At 43.8% G+C, this 20,682-nt stretch overlaps 1 protein-coding gene across 1 annotated transcript; it reads left to right on the top strand.

Moving 5' to 3' along the window:
- The first annotated feature begins 1,259 nt into the window (after window positions 1-1,259).
- On the top strand, window positions 1,260-20,374 carry SNX18 (sorting nexin 18). Its single transcript, XM_030567256.1, has 2 exons — window positions 1,260-2,847; window positions 18,276-20,374. Exons 1-2 carry the CDS (start codon window positions 1,296-1,298, stop codon window positions 18,527-18,529), a joined length of 1,806 nt encoding a protein of 601 aa, XP_030423116.1. The 5' UTR covers window positions 1,260-1,295; the 3' UTR covers window positions 18,530-20,374.
- Window positions 20,375-20,682: the final 308 nt, after the last annotated feature.

Raw genomic sequence — 20,682 nt, 5'->3', positions numbered from 1 at the left:
CAGTTTAACTTCTGGTTCTCATAACCTAAAGCCCTGCTCCTGTAATGAGCTGTGAGCTGGCGGACCCATGTGTTCAGCAGAGTCCCACTGATGGCCTAAATTGTTTGTGCCTCGATTATCTGAAAGATTGCCTCTCTTTCCACAAGACATAGTGGGAGAGTTGAGATCAGCAGGTCGGCTCCAGCTAGAACCTCACTGAAATGTGTTACTTTCTCATTGGGTCTACCAGAGCCTGGATTTGTTAATCTTCCAGATGTGCTGCAAAACAAATCCTTCATTCTTTCTTTTTTGCAAGATATTATGGAGGAAGGAGGCTGAAGATGGGGGTGGTTGCAAGGATAACAGAATCTTGATTTTTTATGAACACCAGTCTTGCCATCAATCACATAAACCATTTTTCACAATGAAAGAAAAATAACATAAGGTGATGGCAATGAAGAACAACTGGACATCCCTTCACATTCTGATGCACTGAACGTCACATTGCATCACTCTGAAAGACAAGACAGCAATGAAATGCACCCTATCGCAATACATGCCCCATTCCTATAGCAATTTTGAGATGGTCAGTTTTTTTCTTTTTAGGAACTCCTCAATCCTGCATTATTTGTTCACAAAATAAAATAGGGGTTCTACCGTCTGGCGGGTACAGCTGTGACAGCAGGCGGTGGTTGTGGTATTACATTCGTTCATGTAGCGAAGCTGAAGAAAGAGAGGCCCGGCGCGTAGGATGGAAGCTGTATTTTGTAATTTCGTATACTGATGAAACAAACGAATCAATAGGCAAACGCAGGCGCCGCAAGCGTGTAAGACCCGAACGCTTCTCCCGCTGTCAATGGCTGGAAATGCGCGTGTCGCTGCCGGGTTTGGCATCCCCGCCCCATCCTAGCGCTGAGAAGGCCTGTCTCCTCCGCCCGCAGCGGTCCCCGCGCCGCCGCCAGACTGGACAGCAGGGGGCAGGCGGCGAAGGGAAGCAGCCCATCGATGGGGGCGGCCGCTCTGCGTTCGGCTCCTCGGCCCTGCGAAACTGGTTACGTGGGACAGTCCCCAGCCCGGCCCCCCTGCTCCCCCCGCTGGGGTGAAGCGGGGTCTGGGAGCCGCCGCGCTGCAAGGCGCAAGGTCCAGCACCGAGCCGGGGGCAGACGCCGCTGTGAGCGCAGCGCCGCGGAGCCAGCCGCCCGCCCCCACCGCCGGGGAGAGCAGCGGGCGGCGCCGCCGCCGCCGCAGGCAGCACGGGGAAGCGGCCGGGCTGCCCGGGAGGGCAGGGCTGGGTCCGGCCCCTGCCCGGCGGGGCCATGGCGCTGCGGGCCCGGGCGCTCTATGACTTCAGGTCGGAGAACCCGGGGGAGATCTCGCTGCGGGAGCACGAGGTGCTGAGTCTCTGCAGCGAGCAGGACATCGAGGGCTGGCTCGAGGGGGTCAACAGCCACGGCGACCGCGGCCTCTTCCCGGCCTCTTACGTGCAGGTGATCCGGGCTCCGGCCGCCGAGCCGCCCGCCCCTGCCGCCGGGGCCCGCTACGCCAACCTGCCCCCCGGCGGCTTCGAGCCCCTGGTGCCCCCGGCTGCCTTCAGCGCGCCCGTCCAGCAGCTCCCCCCTCCGGCGGCGGCCGAGCCCTTCCAGCTGCCGCCCGCGCCCTACAGCGGCTCCTACCAGCCCGGCCAGGGCAGCGACGACGACTGGGACGATGACTGGGACGACACCTCCACGGTGGCGGACGAGCCCGGCGTACTGGACAGCTCCTACCCGGACTACGATGCGGCGGGGGGCGGCGGCCCCGCCTCAGCCCGGTACCGCCTCTCCACGCGCTCGGACCTCTCGCTGGGCTCCCGCAACAGCCAGCAGCCCGGCCACCCGCACCACCACCCCGGCGGCGGGGCCAAGAGCTCAGCCACGGTGAGCCGCAACCTCAACCGCTTCTCCACCTTCGTGAAGTCGGGCGGGGAGGCTTTTGTACTGGGCGAGGCCTCTGGCTTCGTGAAGGACGGGGACAAGCTGTGTGTGGTGCTGGGCCCCTGGGGGCCCGAATGGCAGGAGAACCCCTACCCCTTCCAGTGCTCCATCGAGGACCCCACCAAGCAGACCAAATTCAAGGGCATGAAGAGCTACATCGCCTACAAGCTGGTACCCAGCCACACCGGGCAGCAGGTGCACCGCCGCTACAAGCACTTTGACTGGCTCTACGGGCGCTTGGCAGAGAAGTTCCCTGTCATCTCTGTGCCCCACCTGCCTGAGAAGCAGGCCACGGGCCGCTTTGAGGAGGACTTTATCTCCAAGCGTCGCAAGGGCCTGGCTTGGTGGATGGACCACATGTGCAGCCACCCGGTGCTGGCTCAGTGCGATGCCTTCAGGCACTTCCTCACCTGCCCCAGCACCGATGAGAAGGCCTGGAAGCAGGGCAAGCGCAAAGCTGAGAAGGACGAGATGGTGGGCGCCAACTTCTTCCTGACCATCAGTGTCCCCACCGGCCCTGCAGCTGTCCTGGATCTACAGGAGGTGGAGAGCCGGGTGGATGGCTTCAAGAGCTTCACCAAGAAGATGGATGAGAGCACCATGCAGCTCACCCACACCGCCAATGAGTTTGCCCGTAAGCAGGTCACTGGTTTCAAGAAGGAGTACCAGAAGGTGGGGCACTCCTTCAAGGGCCTCAGTCAGGCCTTCGAGCTGGACCAGCAGGCCTTTTCTGCCAACCTCAACCAAGCCCTTGCCTTCACGGGGGAAGCTTACGATGCCATTGGGGAATTCTTTGCAGAGCAGCCCCGACAGGACCTTGACCCTGTGATGGATTTGTTAGCACTATATCAGGGGCATCTGGCCAACTTCCCAGACATCATCCATGTCCAGAAAGGTAATATGCCATTCAATCTCTCTCTCTCTGTGGTCAGATGTAGGAATCAGGAACTCCTAGCTCAGTCAGAATCAGTGGTTTTCAATTAAAGCCTGCTGCATTTACTCAGACAGAACTGCCACTGAGCTTAAATGCAATAATACAAAAGTTTCATTCCATACCACTGAAGTAGGAATTCTGACTGGCTAAAAGCCACAGGTCTGGGCCCTAAGACAGTCATCTTCATCTACAAAATGGGAATTAATACCTGCCTATGGTACAGATATGTTGAAGATCATTGCGTTTGTTTACAAAACATCCTGCAAATTAAGTGCTGTAAAAGCATCTATTAGTATAATTAATACTTTAAAACAGTTTAACTAATTTTTAAAGATTTAATCTGAAGTTACCTGAGAACATAATACAGTTATAATTGCTTCATCCCAACCTGTCAAGGCACTTTACAAACAGTATTTACAAGAACTCATTTAGAAATAATCTCATTTACAAATGAGCAAACTGAGTCACAGAGCAAGAATGACTTTCCTGAGGTTTCACAGCCTAACCTTGTATTATGTGCGCTTTACGGTGCAAGATTTTGAATTAGATATTGAAAGCAGCTGATGTCTTGTCTGTTATGGCTGGACACTTAAGACTGGTCTACACCTAAAACTCTAGGTCAACTTAGTTACATCACTCAGAGGTATGAAAAATTCATGCATCTCCCCCATTTCCCCCCCGCCCCCAGCTGTATAGACAGCACTATCAGTCATTCAGAGGTGTAAAAAATTAGCACATCTCCCCCATTCCCCCAACCCCAGCTGTATAGAAAGCACTGTCAATCTAGCTACCGCCTCTTGAGGGGGTGGATTTACCACAGTGATGGAAAAACCCCTTTGATGGCTGTACTAGATGTCTAAACTATGATGTTGCTGTAGCTATGGGGCTGTAGCACTTGTAGTGTAGACATAGCCTAAGGATCTACTTCGGCGAGTGTAATAGTTTGCTGCAGTGTTCTTAGTTAAAATTTCATATTCTTCCTCTTCTTCTGTTCACTGTTGTCCTCGTAGCTACCACCTTCGCCGTGAGATGTAACTCTGTTTCAGAGTTTCTGAATGTTGTTTGTAAGACACTGGGATTCATTGGTGGGAAAGAAAGTATCCTTCAATAGAAGGCGTGGCCAAAGCAGCTTCTGTTGCAGTTGAATTGTGGCTTGTGGAGCCCCCCCACCCTTCACGGTTCTCTGCCTACCAGATGTGGGGAGCTTCTGTCCTGTGGTGGGGGTAGGGGCTTCATCAGGAGCTGGGACAGGGGCACCTCATGAGGCAGAAACCTCAACCCTGGCAGGCATGTGCTATGGCTCTCAAACTTCTGAAAATTATCGTATGTGGCTCAGATGATCAGTAAGTTTGGACACCCCTGTCATATACTGTAAAAGAACTGTGTAACCAGTAACATTTTTCACATACATAAAACTTTTATGTTAAATCTTATTTAGATAACCTTAACTTTAACTTTACAGTACAGATGCTATCCACACTAGACTCCTGACCCTGATAGGTCAGTTCCTAATGTAATCTAATCACTAATGCATTCTGTACAGAAGATGCAGGGCATGAATTGCCACCCACCATGGTAGAAAAATTCATCTTTTGTTTTTTCCTAAATCACATGCCTCCAAGTTTTTGCTTTCTGGAATACCACCTCAGAACAAAGGCAAAACAGTTTGATTTGAAAGAGAGGTATTTATAAAGTCCATGTTGGAATCACAGATTTCTGGTAAAATCTGAGGAACCAGAGTTCACAGGTATCACTGTAATACACTTCCAGCTTTAGTGCAAGGGCAGTTTTTGTTGTGTGTCTTTTATGACAAGGAAAGACTCATCTAAATCAGATTTGTTTCACTGTAAAATTTTGGAGAGTGACAACATTATTTCAAGAAAAGAGGGGGAAATTTATGCTAATCTTTTTGTTTTGGAAAATTCCCCTCGTTGGCATTACCCTGTATCAAGTCACTGCTATTAACTGTAGCATGCCCCTACTACCTCCTGCTGCTGCCTTCACCAGTCCACCCGGATCTGATGACTTCAATAAATTCCTGAGGAAATCAGCATTCAAGACGGAGACACTCACCATTGTAGCCATCAATAAAAGCAGCATTTACTATAGATCTTCCATAGATTTGAAGGGGGCATATCTGCACATTCCTATTATTCTGTCTCACAGAACATTCCTTTGCTGCCATCCATAGATGAAGCACTTTCAGTAGAGGTAGTTGTCTTTTGAGTTAGTCAGAGCATTTTCAAAAGTGCTGGTAGACTTAGTGGCATCACTCTGACAGGAAGGAAGCTATGTCTGTCCCTTTTCGTAGGACCTGTCTGTTTGGAACTCCTAGATGCTATGAGGATACAATCATAGACTGGCACCCCATTGAGTTAGGCATTGTACAAAACAGAACAAAAAGACAGTCTCTGCCCTCAATCCCTTACAGTCTAAGCAGGGCTGCCGGGGGGGGTGGGGGGGCAAGTGGGACAATTTGCCCGGGGCCTGCGAGCCCTGGCCCGATGGCGATCCAGGTCTTGGGCGGCATTTCGGCAACGGGGGGCCCTTCAGTGCTGCCGAAGATGCAGAGCGACTGAAGGCCCCTCCCCCGTCCCCCCACCAAAATGCCACCGAAGACCTGGACCGCCGCCGGGTGAGTACAAGCGCCGCAGCTCCCCCGCTTTGCCTCAGGCCCCCTGAATCCTCTGGGGAGCCCTGAGTCTAAGTCAGGGATCTCAAACTCAAATCATCACGAGGACCACATGAGGACTAGTACTTTGGCCCTAGGGCCACATCACTGACCCGCCTGCAAGCTACCCCCGGCCCCGCCCCCACTCCACCCCTTCCATGAGGCCCAGGCCCTGCCCCTGCCCTGTTCCTATTCCAAGCCCTTTTCCCAAATCCCTGCCCCTGCCCAGCCTCTTCTCTGCCTTCTCCCCTGAGCGTATGGCTCCCCGCTTCTCTGCTGTCCCTCGTGGAAAGCACTAAGGGAAGAGCCTGGAGGTAGGCAGAGGAGCAGGGATGCGGTGCGCTTGGGGGCGGGGGTGGGGAGCTTGGTGGCTTCAGGAAATAACGGGGGGGGGCATGGGAAGAGGTGGTGGGCCTCATGCAGCCTGCATGTTTGAGACCCCTGATCTAAGTAGTGATCAGCTCTTTTCAGAGGAAACAAACAGTAACAGACACTTGCCATTTCAAATCCTGGAAGAACAACGATTTGTCATAGGTAGGGCCCTACCAAATTCAGGGTCTGTTCTGGTCAATTTCACAGCTATAGGATTTGAAAATTAGTTTCATGTTTTCAGATGTTTACACCTGAAATTTCATGGTGTTGTATGGACCATGGGGGTCCTGACCCAAAAGAGAGTTTGGGAGGGGGTTCGCAAAGCTGTTGTAGTGGGATGGCAGCACAAAAGTGAGTGTGGCATTCAGAACTTCCTGCAACTGCAGGAGGGTCCCTGAGATGCAGTGGTGTCTGATCTCCCCTGTGCTGCTGGAAGTGCTCGAGCTGGGGACTCCTAGCTGCTAGTCCCACCCAGGATGGGAAGGGATAGGAGGAGCAGCTGGGAATCCCCAGTTGGGGTGCTCCCGGAAATATGGGGGAGGTTAGACATACCTCCATGAATCTCCTGCGGCTGCAGGAAGCTCTAGGGCTGCTGCCCAGCTGCGGAGCTTCCTGCAGCAGAGGGAGGCACCCGGAAGTGGGTCTGACCTCCCCAGCCCAGAGACTAGCAGCTGGAGCCCAAGAGCCCCTGGCTGAGGTGCCTCCCGCCCTGCACTTCTGCCTCTCCTGCAATAGCTAGATTTCACAGGGAAGGGCTTATTTCCTGATCCATGACACATTTTTCATGGCTATGAATTTGGTAGGGCCCTCACCATAGACAACTGATCATGAAAAAAGCCAGTCCATGCCAGTATAATCAGTCATGTACTGTGGTTTCATAGACACTGTCAAACACAAAGTCCTCATGTCACAAGAGACATGAGAAGCTAAGAACTATATACTGGAATTTGAGACCATCAGTCTGTTCATGTGCTGCTTTAGGATTATGAATTCATATATAGATAATGTATGCCAGATTATGCATATACTGTACAATTTCTGCAAAACATAGTGGCTTGTATTTTCGAGTGAATAGTGGGTTTGGTTGCCTAATTTGAGACCACTTATAGTAGTCTGATTTTCAGAGGGTGGGTGCTGAACATAGCTGAAATTCAGGCCTATTTAAAGTGTCTCAAGTTGTGTGCTCAAACTGGGGCACCCAAAGTCCTTAGTCACTTCTGAAAATGTAAGTCATTGTCCAAAATGGTGTCAAAGACCTTGAAAAGGCAGCCAATCTTAGAACTGGACACTTAAGCAGTGCCAGCCTGGTGGGATGTGGTACACAATTCAAGAGAGATTCAAGAGGGAACATGAGTAAGAAAGGAAAATAGAAACAGCAGCAACTAGCTGGAGCTTTTGTTATGCCATTAGCACACTGCCATCTAAAATGTGGCCTAGTGGATATAGCTTTGGACTAGAACTCAGGAGACCTGGATTCTATTTCTGGCTCTGCTACTGGCCTGCTGTGTACTTGACCCTTGGGCAAATCACTTTGCCTCTTTATGCCTCAGTTTCCCCATCTGTAAAATGGGGTGATGATACTGCTCTCCTTTGTAAAGTGCTTTTAGATCTGCTGAGAAGCACTGTATAAGAATAGGTTATTGTATGATTATATTATGACAGATGCCTCTCCAGGCATATTGTATATAAAGTCAATAGTACTACTTTTGAGTAAAATGTAAGCATGTGCTTAAATGTTTGCAGGACAAGACCCTTTGCTGAAAATGACATGTAGGTCTAGCATAGCTTAGGATAGGATATACATTTATTTTAAAATTGCTGAAGTTGAATTTTGAATGAAACTGAAAAGCAAACCCATCTAGCTTGTTACACACTGTTGTTGCACAGCAGTTTTGTTTTTTTTTTCCCCCCTTTTGTAGCTGGAGGTAGAATGTTTAATAGGCTGATATTTCTCTAGAGTTCCTTTCATTTATCTTGCTCTCACTTGTAGTCATCATAGCTGATTTGAGATACTTGTTTAGTCTTATGCTGCAGCTTAGACTAATTAAAAATTCTTATTGGTGATGGTACTTGTCAAAAGTGATATATTTACCTTTGTGGACTTTGAAATGTTTCATCTCGAATTAGCTGTTTCCATTGATAATGTACATTGTCAAGTGTACTTTTAATAAAGATGAGGCATAGTGGCAGAAGGGAGGTCAGTCATCACAAGGTAATCAGTGATACTAAGTATATCTGCAGAGGTCTCTTAAATCTGTGTTTAATATTTATATGACTGTAGCACCAAAGGACCACAGTTGTGATTCAGAGTCCATTGTATTAGGGGCCATCAAGACACTGCCCTTGCCCCAAAGAGCTTACTTCCTAAGGTCTTGGCTACACTGGTGCTTTACAGCGCTGCAACTTTTTCGCTCAGGAGTGTGAAAAAACACACCCCTGAGCGCAGCAAGTTACAGCGCTGCAAAACACCAGTGTAAACACTGCCTCAGCGCTGGGAGCGCGGCTCCCAGCACTGTAAGCTAATCCCCACGAGAAGGTGGAGTACCTGCAGTGCTGGGAGAGCTCTCTCCCAGCGCTGGCCCTGCGACCACACTTGCACTTCAAAGCGCTGCCACGGGAGCGCTCCATGGCTGCGAGTGTAGCCATACCCTAAGAAGACAAATGACATTTGAAGAGTGGGAGTGTGGGAAGGACAAGATTACAATCACATATGTACAATTTTTATTTACATTAGGCATTTTAAAAATAGACACTCATTTAACACCATCTGCTCTCTACATCAATTGGCTACATATAAACTGAATTAATGTAACCGTTAAGTCTAGAAAAAAATTGGAAACCATAGAACTTTTAAACCCCTCCATCAATCACCTTTTATTATTTGCATGGTATCTGAATTGGATCTAGGTGTGAAGCTGATTTTACTAACCTTTTGCACTGGAATATGTGTAGCAGTTTCCTATGAACATCAGACCTGCTGTGACTGGAAATGCACCCAATGTAAGGAATCCCCTACCTGATCTGATCATTGAGTAGTGAATCATAGTGCAAATTTAAATGGTTAGTACAACATTAGTCCTTTCAGGTTTTGAGTATAACTATTTTCTTCTAATATCATTGTGAGCAGTTGATGAACAAGCAGGCATCAAAAAGAAAGAAGTCACGCTTAACTATTATGTCACTGCAGACTCTATGATGTTAGTATGCTGAATTGGGCCCCAGTCTTGCAGACATTTACATATGTGAATAACTTTGCTTAATTTTAAGGGAAAGTCATCTTGATCTCTTAATCAATATTTACGTCAAACAGTTGATGAAATTCAAATAGTTAATCATAGTAAGTGACATGCATTCTCTATCCTTTACTTTTAATAGTGAACAAGAAAAAGGGCTGATAGGAATAAAATTTCATTTTTTTTCGTTTACAGTTGATGCAGCCTCATGGCAGATAAAAAAAAAAAAAAGGTCTGGGGCACAATTTTGTGACCGTGTATTGTGTATAATGTATGTGATTTTGGGGGGGGAGGGGGCGCGCAAGATGGAAGTTTCGCCTAGGGCGCAAAATATCCTTGCACCGACCCTGGGTGTATAAATTTTGTTGGCTAGCTCTGAAGAGGTAAGTCACTATTTTCACCTTGTGGTGTTGAAGACAAATTGCTTCCTTCTCTGTAGGTATGTGTACAGTGCAGCCAGATGCCTGTGGCTAGCCTGTGTCAGCTGACTCGGGCTGTGTAATTGTGGCATAGATGTTGGTACAGTTGGAGGGTCCTAGATCCCAGGCTGCAGCCCAAGCCTGAATGTTTACACTGCAATTAAACAGCCCCTTAGCCCAAGCCCCGCGAGCCCAAGTCAGCTGGCATGGGCCAGCCCTGGGTGTCTTAACTGCAATGTATCTAACCCCTTTGACTCCAAAGTCAGGTTCTAGGTAGGGTAGTAATTGGTTCCTTCTTCATTACTGTGCTTTCAGTTTTTCATTGTGACAGCTTTGCTGTCTATTCACACTTAAGACTGAGAGAGGTTTTCTGTTTTCAATTTAAGTCAAAAAACCCTATTAAGCTATTTTTGGGGTTATAACCTGGTTAATGTACAGACTATGCAAGGTGTTAATTTACTGTGAGCAATTTTCTCTAATCTGGGCTGATGACATTAAGCAAACAGTCCGTCAATAGTGAAATCCCTTGTACCACTTCATACCTTCATTTTGAAGTGCAAGAGGAGAGTATATTCCTTTTTTTAAATTCCATTTTAAGAAAGTAAATGGGAATTGTAAAAGGTCCTTTGATGATATTTAGCTTCAACTGCATTGTCTGTGGGATCTCAAAGTACTGTACAAATGTTAATGAAGGTGAATCCTCACAATATGCATGTGAACGGCTAATATTCCTCTTTTAATATGAGGAAGCTGACTAGAGTAGAGGCTAAAACTTGACTGTTGTAAACCCATGTACAATATCTGGGATTAACATGAAATTGACATAATTCTTGACGGTTCACCCTACTGCACAGGTGTAGTGAGACTGTCTAGAATTAGAGAGACAAGGTGGGTGAAGTAATGTCATTGGATTGACAAGCTTTCAAACTACACAGAGCCCTTCTTCAGATCTCAAAAGCTCTATGTAACTCAGAAGTTTGTCTAGTAAGAGAGAGAGTGGGTGAAGTATTCTAATATCCTGGGACTAACACAGGTACAACAACACTTGCGAACATTGTCTAGAATTGGATTAGTTTGGGGCTCTTTTGGTTGGCAAACCTGTGTAGCAGAGGAACTGGAGCTCTCTGTAGACTCAGGAAAACAACAATGCTTGGATGTATTGGTCTGTTTCAGTGGGCTTTCTTTGCAACTGTAAGGACTATAATTATTATATCTGTATAATGTCTTCACTTTTGCAGTAATTGCTTGCTTCGGACCCTATGCTCACCAAGGAAGCTGTGCACTTTCCAGTGGAGAAGGGATTTTAAATCCTTTATGATAAACAATGGACTGTGAATTTGGGGTGGATGTCATGGCTGCTATTTTGACACCATCAGCTCAGGATTAAACAGACTGTGAATGGCTAGCCAACTGCAAAAGCAGTTTCTCCTCCCGAGGTGTGAACACCTCAACTACTAGAAGAGGGCCTCAGCCTCCCTGACTGAACTAACCTCATTATCTCTAGATTGATTCTTGCCTGCATATTTATACCTGCCTCTGGAAATTTCCACTACATGCATCTGATGAAGAGGGTATTCACCCACGAAAGCTCATGCTCCAATATGTCTGTTAGTCTATAAGGTGCCACAGGGCTCTTTGTCACTTTTTATCATGGCTGCTATTACTGAGGAAACTTAATATGCAGATTCAGGTAGCTCTTCTGTGAAGTATGAGCAGGCAGTTTAAGGTTAATTTGCTCTCAGCCTTTACTGAGAGTTCGCTTCTGCTCTCAGAACCTTCTAGTGAGTGGGACAAATACCTCACATAAAAACCTTTTTGTCCTTTGAGAGTGAAAGGTAAAAAATAAATAAAAAAATAAAATCATTAAGCTTCATGTATGCATTCATGGGCTACCAAGTGTTTGTCTTTTCAGAACTCTAGGCCAGACATTGCAGTAAAATAGTCTGAGGGTTTGGATCCTAGATAAGAAAGAAGTAAGCCTGTTTCAAATTGCATTTTTCATTTTTGCAACTTTGTATACAATATCATAAAAGTGATATGGTAAGTGAATAGATATCTATATTCTCCTTACATGGTAGAAATGGCCTTATTTTAAATGGCTTGTTTTTAATATAAAGCAGGCAAGGGAAAGGAGAGGTTAGAATTGAAGGTTACCACTTTAAAAGCACACTATTCAGTATTCAAAGAGGAATCCGGGAAGCCTACTAGTAGTCCTGCAGATTTAAAATAAGGGTCAGTTTGATGGCAGCAAAAAGTTACATTATTTTACTCTAATAATCCACCAAGTTGTATTGCATAGTTTACTGATTGGATAGGGATAAGGGATCATTACACAGACCTTTTTATTTTCACAAGATTTCACAGTTGTAACCACTGAAAGATATTCTTTGTTAAATTTAGAGTTTCTTCAAAGACCATCATGTTTTCTGACTCTAATTTAGTTTGCTTTTGAGAGAGCAGTATTTCTGAGGAACCTTTGTACTTCTGCACAGACTCATCAGGAAGGATTTCCTACTGAGGCTCATTGGCTGGTGGACTTCTCAAAGGAGGTATTCAAGAACGTGGCTTTCCTTGTTTTTGCCATACTTTTCACTGATACAAAGGCCAGAACATTCAAGCTCCCCTGATTTTTCCCAGCTCTGTCATTCTGTGGCTACTGCCTTTTTACTACTCACTCAAAATGTGTCCATTGGTTGTTTGAAGTTAATGTATTATCTAGTTCAGAAAAGAGCACTGAGTGAGCGTTTGGTCCTCTTCCCAAGTTGCCTGGCTTGGATGCCACGCTGATAGTTTCTTTAGGAACAGCTAAGCTCTATAAGCCTGGTTATGGTCTTGTATGAGAGGCAAAACATGCAACACTCAACTGTTGTTTCTTTTCCTCATTTTTTTTTCTCTGATTCCAATTAAAAATGGTATTGCATATAATAGCGGTATTGGTACCATAATGTGGAGGAGGATATTCCTGTAGCCCTTTTTTTGCTGGAATTCTGCCCCTGCTTCTCATGTTACATACTTCTTGTACAGTTGTTTTGAAAGGAATCTCTAATTTGAAGAGTAAAGTAAGGACTTCACTTGACTGATAAAAATCTGATATTTGCTGAAAACAGGCAGGGTTATAATAAGTAAGCTGACCAGTTTTAATTTGTCACTTTTATCTCTGGCTCATGTTGAAATATATCTTGTTCAAATTGTCTGTCTTGAACTATATTAGCAGAATCACAGCTTAGTTGCCAATATAAGGCAGAAATATTATGGTCAGAGCAGCAAAGAAGGGTCAGGACATTAGTGTGTTACCTTGTCAGTTCCTACAACCAGAGTTTGGTGGGAAAGTTTAGGAATACCAGGTATTGGTGATTTGATAGTAGGTACACTTTCCTGTAAGTTGGTAGTGAACCAAAGACTCACCATGCTGTCAGAAAATATTCACTGCTGCTTCAAGTGCCATCTTTCAGAGGAAATGTATACCCACTGTGACAAAGTTCCTCCTCTATCTTGGTGGGTCCTGCGCTTATTGGCAGATTTTCTAACCTCACAGATTCACCTTATGGGTCGAGAAACAGCCCAGAGACCTTTCCCTCTGGTAGAAGCCACAGTCCAGGCCAATTCCTCCTGTCTTTGATCAGGAATTGGAAGGTTTGGGGGGAACCCAGGCCCGCCCTCTACTCCAGGTTCCAGCCCACGGCTCTGTGGACTGCAGCTGTCTAGAGTGCCTCCTCGTACAGTTGCACAATAGCTGCAACTCCCTGGGCTACTTCCCATGGTCTCCTCCAAATACCTTCTTTATTCTCACCACCAGACCTTCCTCCTGATGTCTGATAACACTTATACTTCTTGGTCCTCCAGCAGCATACCTCCACCCTTTCAGCATCTTGCTCCCAGTTCCTCACACACACTTCCTTTCCCCTGGCCTGACTGGAGTGAGCCCTTTTATAGCATCAGAGGGGCCTTAATTAGAGTGAGGTGCTTAACTGCCTCACCTGACTTTTAGCAGGTTAATTGGAGTCAGGTGTTCTCATTAGCCTGGAACAGCCCCATCTCTGGTCACTTAGGGAACAAAAAACTCCTTATCCAGTGACCAGGATATCTTCCTTTGACTACTCTGCTGTTCCCAACTGGCCTAGGTCTATCATTGTTCCCATGAACCCTGTATTGTTGCTGTATGCTGTTAATGCGTTATTGTTTTACCTTACAGGTGCCTGTTTCAGTAGTGAATGATACATTCTCTGTATAGCTTCTGCATCCAGTGGCATTTCTAATGTGATAAGGACCCTCCATGGAAAAGGGGGAAAAATACTTATTTTTGTCCTGATTTGAACAGTATTCACTATGGTTTTCTTTGCTTTGTTTTGAGAATTATATTGTCTCTTCCCCCTCTGCTCAAAGCCACAGACATTTGCACTGCAAGCCCTTTTACTGTCTCATTCCACTTTTTTTTTTTTTTGCTGTCTCAGAGCTTCTGTATGGACCAGATGTTGCAACTTTTTGTTATACGTTTCACAACTGGAAACATTTATTTCTGGAATGAATTTTAAATTGTCAGTCTTCTTGGCTGCTAGTAACAATTATAAATCTTCATTATTAAATCCTGTTACATCATTGCATTCTCTAGTCTCCTCTTTTATTACAATAAAACATCATAGAATATCAGGATTGGAAGGGACCTCAGGAGATCATCTAGTCCAACCCCCTGCTCAAAGCAGGGCCAATCCTCAGACAGATTTTTGCCCCAGGTACCTAAATGGCCTCCTCAACGATTGAGCTCACAACCCTGGGTTTAGCAGGCCAATGCTCAAACCACTGAGCTATCCCTCCCCACATCAGAACATGAGGTTTTGTTACTGGAACCTGTGGTCCTTAAGCCTCTAAGGGGTATCCATTGAACATCTGACTGTGTAGCATTGGACCTTGGATTGAGGATTACAAAAAATAGCATTTCCATCATTTTTCCCCTCCTTTTTTCAGTTCGGTGATGCAGTTTTTTCTAGGGCTTTTGATCCATGCCCTCTTTGCTATTTGAGGGCTGATCCTAATCTCCTAGAACTTGAATTCAGAGCTGGATAACAAAAGCTCAGTTCACTAAACTAGAAGCTTTAGAGGCATGAGCAAGTGTTTCTAGATTTGTAATAGCTGGAAGTAGAAAAGAAACATTTTGGTCATCTAGTCCATCTCTCCTGCTAATAATCCTATACTTTGGATCAATGGTACTATATGTAGAAATGAAAGGATTGAATATTCTATTACACACACAAAAATACATTAAAAGAATGTTATGGTTGCAAAATAAGCACTCAAAAAGTTAGGAAATGCCAAAATTAATATCTGCACAGGCATCAGTGTGCACAATTTTAGATCAGCCCCATTGTAATGTCCCTTCTGCTAATATACTAATACTCCTATTATATTGTACTGCTGTGAATATATTTCATATTATTCTCTATGCCATAACTTAAGGATCCTAACATCTTGTTTTTTCTCCTCCCCCATACGCTAAGCAGAAGTCTTCATGTCCTGATGCACCTTAGCTCAATGACTTCTTCCAGACATTTTTTTTTTTAAAGTGTGTTGCAGCCCTGCCTGATTACTAAATGTGCCTGATGATGTTCTTTGCTTTGCCTCAGCATTTTAGATTAAAGAAATTATAAAGAGTAAAGGTTTGCCCTGGTGTCCTGGCCAAACTTTCTCTGCCTTCTCCCCCTCCCTAGTTGTTAACAAGTAGTATACCATGCTGTCATCAGCCCCAAATGTGACTGTATATCAGTGTTATAGCCCCTAGTCAATTCTGCAGTTGCATCTGCATGAGTGGACCTTAACATCGCTTGTGCAGAGCCTCATTGTAATCAGTTAGGCTGGGTCCATCTGTGTGGATCCAAATGGAGCTATAGTGAAGTGTTTTGAGACCTTTTGGGCTGAAACGTGCTACATAATTGCAAGATGTTATTACTGAGAATGCAAAAGCAAATCAGTTTTTGTTAGGATTAATTTCACTAGGCTCAGTTTTAACTCATTACTAAATTATGTTATTGAGTGAATGTCAGTTTGCTTAATGCTGTTTAAAAATAGATAGAACCTTTGGTTTTGGTAATCAAATAGAGATCAAACTGACTTTTTTCCCCTTTTATTCTTTTTAGGTTAGTTGAAGGTTAATTGCTTTCTTATTATATTACTCTAAATCTGTGAATTTTTAAAAAGCAACAAGTTCGTATGTAAGGATATGCACTCATTACATATATTGCTGACCCTGGGCTATAATCTTTTCTAGATGTTAATGGAGAATTCTGTTATAGTACCTGCATGAATCCTGCTACATGAGGTCAACAATATCAATTATGCTAAAATTTCTACTTAGGATCTTTTTTCTAATTGTATTTTGTTTCTAATGATCAATATAACTTTAAAACTCTTTACACTTATAATATTGTCTGGTTTATGTGTGAACTATAGATTATAGAGAAGTTGTATTACTGTGGAATTGTTTGAGGAGAGCATGTGCTATAGAGTGAGTATTAAAAATCTAGCAATACTAATGATTCTTGGTGTGTAAGGTTTCTAAAATCAAATTGAAAGATGATTATTTGGATATTCTGTATCTCACATAACAATATTTCCCACATTGCAACTATAGTATGATCAAATTAAACAATTCCATCTGGCTTCTTTCTGCACAAGCCCCAAATTACATTTTTTTTTTCCACTGAAAGAAGTGTCATTGCTTGCAAAGAACACTGAAATCAATGGAGATTTAGAAGTATATTCTACCTGACTCTTGGAAGGGGACAGTCTATAGGCATAGGCATGTGCTCCATAGCGCGCTGTGCCTCACATACAGGGGGTTTGGTTTACTTTTTTAGATGGACCAGGGTGGAGTGGATATGAGACCAATGGATTGTTTTAGTAGCTGTTTTGTGCAATACCCACCTCTTCATTGGAATGTATTATCCATGCGAGCTACAGCAGCGATGAAGTTGTAGGAGTTGGTGCAGAGCCGCTCTAGTACTACTTCTGGCATAACTGTGTGTGGTGTGGACTTTGCACACTCCTGAGCGATGTAATTATACTGATATAGGTCTGCAGTGTGGACCAGATCCAAGTATGTCTAGTGGAAGTTTTCGAGTTCCAGGAACAGTATTTTAATCTGTTTTTATTGATAATTAGCCTGAACTGCTACAGTGTACTTTGTCCTGTATTCACCTGGGTGGGGGAGAAAGATTTTACTATCTACCTCTGTATTTCTTAGCTTTTAAAGGAATATATTGCAACAAACTTTTCAGGTTCTTTGTGTATTAAGTATTTAACCCCTCTATGCAGAACATAAGGGCTGAATGGTATATTTGAACACTCACTGAAATTTGAAAAGATAAGTCTGTTAATGACATCTTCTTTTGTATGTAGTCTGACTTCTGTATGTTCAAGACTATTCTAATGGCATTCATGTGGGCTTAAGATTCATCTGTCTAGTCAGTGTCTTGCAATATTTTGTTTTCCCCATTGTTAATGTAGGTGTTCTCTGTCTTTCTCTGAAAAGCATACTGACTGATTTAAGATATTGAAATATAAATATAGTATTTATAGCCACCCTGGGTTTGATACGGCATAGAACCAACTTCAGCAAAATAAAATCTTAGCTTATTTTTAGCTATTTTCTTCATTATCTGTCAATCCAGTCAGAAAGAGTTGCTTGTGTAATGCTTCCCATAGTATATTTTTGAGGTATTTAGAGCAACTCTGTATTGGTAAAACCCTGTGACTACAGCTACTTATCGTATGTTTGCACCTCAGGTGGCTCCCAGTCAGCCGCACAGTGTGGGTGTTAAGGCAGGCTTCCTGCCTGTCCTGGCTCTGCGGACTGCGCTGTGCCCTGGAAGCATCCAGCAGCAGGTCCAGCTCCTAGGCAGAGGCGTGCAAGAGGCTCCTAGGCGGTTCTTGCCCGCAGGCACCACCCAAACTGACCAATGGGAGTGTGGAGTTGGTGGTCAGGGCAGGGGCTGTGCACGGAGCCCAATGCCCCCCATTCTCCTGCCTAGGAGCCGGATCTGCTGCTGGACGCTTCTGGGGCGCAGCGCGGTGTCAGAACAGGTGGGGACTAGCCTGCCTTAGCTGGGCAGCATCACTGATGGGACTTTTAACTGCCCCGTTGGCAGTGCTGATCAGAGCCACCATGACCCAGTGCCTTACATTCCGTGACCCAGTACTGGGTCATGACCCACAGTTTGAAAACCACTGTTCTGTAGCATAATAGTTCAGTTTCAGTGATCTCTTTCACGAGTTTGTTTAAATTTATTGAACCTTTGTCACTGACATCAGTTCCTCTTTTTTTCAGTTAAACTTTTGTAAGAAAGCACTGATAACAGTTTTATTGTCTACATATTTTTGAGAGCTAGAGTATATGGCACAGATATTACTGTGTTTACAGCTGTGTATCTTTACAGCTAATGAGTTTTAAGTTATCCTAAATACAAGTTTCTAGAAGTGTGAAATGCCTGAGAGGTAGGTAATAACTGCACTGCAGATTTAAGTATGGAAGGTTCAATATAACATGGTTTCATCTATAATGCGGTAAGATTTTTTGGCTCCCAAGGACAGCGTTATATCTAGTAGAGGTGTATTGATAAAGTACAGTAGCTAAATCTATAGTTCAGTCTATTTAGTTTAACTAAATCTATTTAGTTCAATATTCCCTTTTTGTTCTTTATACAGGAGCCCTTACCAAAGTAAAGGAGAGTAAGCGGCATGTGGAAGAAGGGAAGATGGAGGTCCAGAAGGCTGATGGTATTCAAGATCGCTGTAACATTATTTCTTTTGCCACCTTGGCAGAAATTCATCATTTCCACCAAATTCGAGTGAGGGACTTTAAGTCACAAATGCAACATTTCTTAAAACAGCAAATACTTTTTTTCCAAAAAGTGACGCAAAAGTTAGAAGAAGCTCTTCACAAGTATGACAGTGTTTAATCTCCTAACTTTGAATTGTGGACTGTTCAGAGTATGAGAGTGATTTAAGCAGCAGAGTCAAAATCGCTGTTATAGAGGAACTGTTGCCAACTGTTGGTGGTACAAGAATGGTTTTGTGTTCATCTGGAGTCCCAGCTGAATCTCTAATTAAGTTAGAAGGAAATGGTTAATATGACTATGTAATAGAAACAGTACCACACATTGTAACTAAGTTATGCTGTTTATGCCTACACTACCATTGTAACTTTTTTGAAATAATGATTATACTATTTGCCTTATTGCTTTTTGAAGTATGATATTTTAGTACATACTTTGTAGACCTTGAAACCTTTTGGGTCTTTAAGAAAGCTGGCTAGATAAAAGCCTGCTTCAGATGCCTTTTTATTCTCCTAGATTTGGATTTCCTAAATTGAACCAATTCTCTGTTTACAAACTCCTGCTAGAGCAGCTATGCGACTTTGTGCCTTTAGACTTTTGATTTTTCCTTTTCTAGTAAGCCACATTTTTATGACTGAATGAAGGGTTGGTGCCTGTGACAGGAACAGATTGTGAAATCTCATATTGACTGAAATAATCAGCTGCCACCATCTAATTGGCACAGCAAGTATTGTCCTGTGATAAATGTTGGCTCAAAAAAGCAGGATTTAAAATCAATTCACACTTTCTTAGAATTGAAAATGAAGACTATTTATTACATTTGCCAGAACCTTAAAAATACAAGTGAAGAGTACAGCACCAGTGTATTCCCTTTCTTACCATGATTACATAGTGAGGAATTTTATGTTAGAATACATTATTGTGAGTAGAGACTGGAGACCTAATCTAATGGAAGCAGAGGAATGAAATGTGTCAAGGGATCGTGTATACAGGCAAAGTGACTAGCACTTGTTTGTGTACTTGATAGCTGGAGATGATTGCTCATTGTTTGGCTGTTGGTTCAGTGTAAATTCAAATACAGACCTACATGGTCAATTGAGACTCTACTGTGATTCACTGGTTTATTCAGTCACAAATTTTCAGGGATGTTCAGTGGTATAAATGGTTTGAAAGCAGTCATGGCTGAACTGACTAGGAAACAGGAAGCATTTCTTATGTTTATAACACCCAGTTAGAAATTAACTAAACGATTGTCTTACTTTTTTGTATAAGGATTTTTGCAAAGTTGATTGTGTGTATACACACACAAACACTGTCTCAAAATAACAGTTGTCTGAGCTAAACCAAGGAAATCAGACTGAACTTTATCCTTAACCTACCAGTTCACTTTCTGAAGATCACTATGAGAATATTTTTCCTTTATCTTGTCTCCTTCCTGTAAACAAAAACCAACGAAACTGAATTTAATTTACACACACGTAAAGAGCTATCTTAAAACAAACAAAAACCAGGAAACTAGGCAGTTGGGGTATCATGCAAATGGGGGTCTCTGGAGGGAGCGGTCAGAGAACAAGGAACGGGGGGGCCAAAGCAAGTTTGATATAACGCGATCTCACCTATAACATGGTGAGATTTTTGGTCTCCCGAGGGTCGCGTTATATCGGGGTAGACGTCTACTTAAGAGAGTGGTGGGTTAGGTTTGGAGTTTCAGCCTGTGCTTGGTTAAGCCAGATACTGTTTTAATAAATATTTATGTGGTAATTAATTATATGAGGCTGTAGTCAAATTCATTCAGCTTCAGCAGTTAAAAGACTTCTCAGAAAATTACATTAGTCCAATTAAAGATTTTAGGAACTTAACAGTACTGAAATGTTCATATCCAAGAGAAAATGAAGCTGTTATATTATATACAGTACAACATCAGAACGGTACAGTTTCCACAAATAAACTGTCATGCCCTTCCTCTCATTCTCAGTTTTGCTTTGTTTTTTGGGAGGGGGACATTTTAAAATTTGACACTATAAATAAGACTGAACGGAACCCTGGATCTGAATCTCTTCAGACTTTGGAACGATTCAAATCCAGGTCCAAACTTTGCGATTTTGGCCCATTTTTGTGGTAAACCTTTTGTAACTTCTATGTTAGTTGGTCTTAGGTGAGAAAAAAGTTGCCTGAATATCTTGGTTAACTAAACTCAGTGAGATGCCTTTTTTTTGTTAAGTGTCCTTACATTAGAAAAAGGGAAATGAGAATACACTTAATTTTACTTCTTATCA

This window comes from Gopherus evgoodei, chromosome 6, assembly GCF_007399415.2.
Source record: "Gopherus evgoodei ecotype Sinaloan lineage chromosome 6, rGopEvg1_v1.p, whole genome shotgun sequence".
In the NCBI taxonomy this organism is placed as follows: Eukaryota; Metazoa; Chordata; order Testudines; family Testudinidae; genus Gopherus; species Gopherus evgoodei.
Note: the sequence above shows the minus strand (reverse complement) of the source record. Positions and strands in the feature narration are given on the sequence as shown.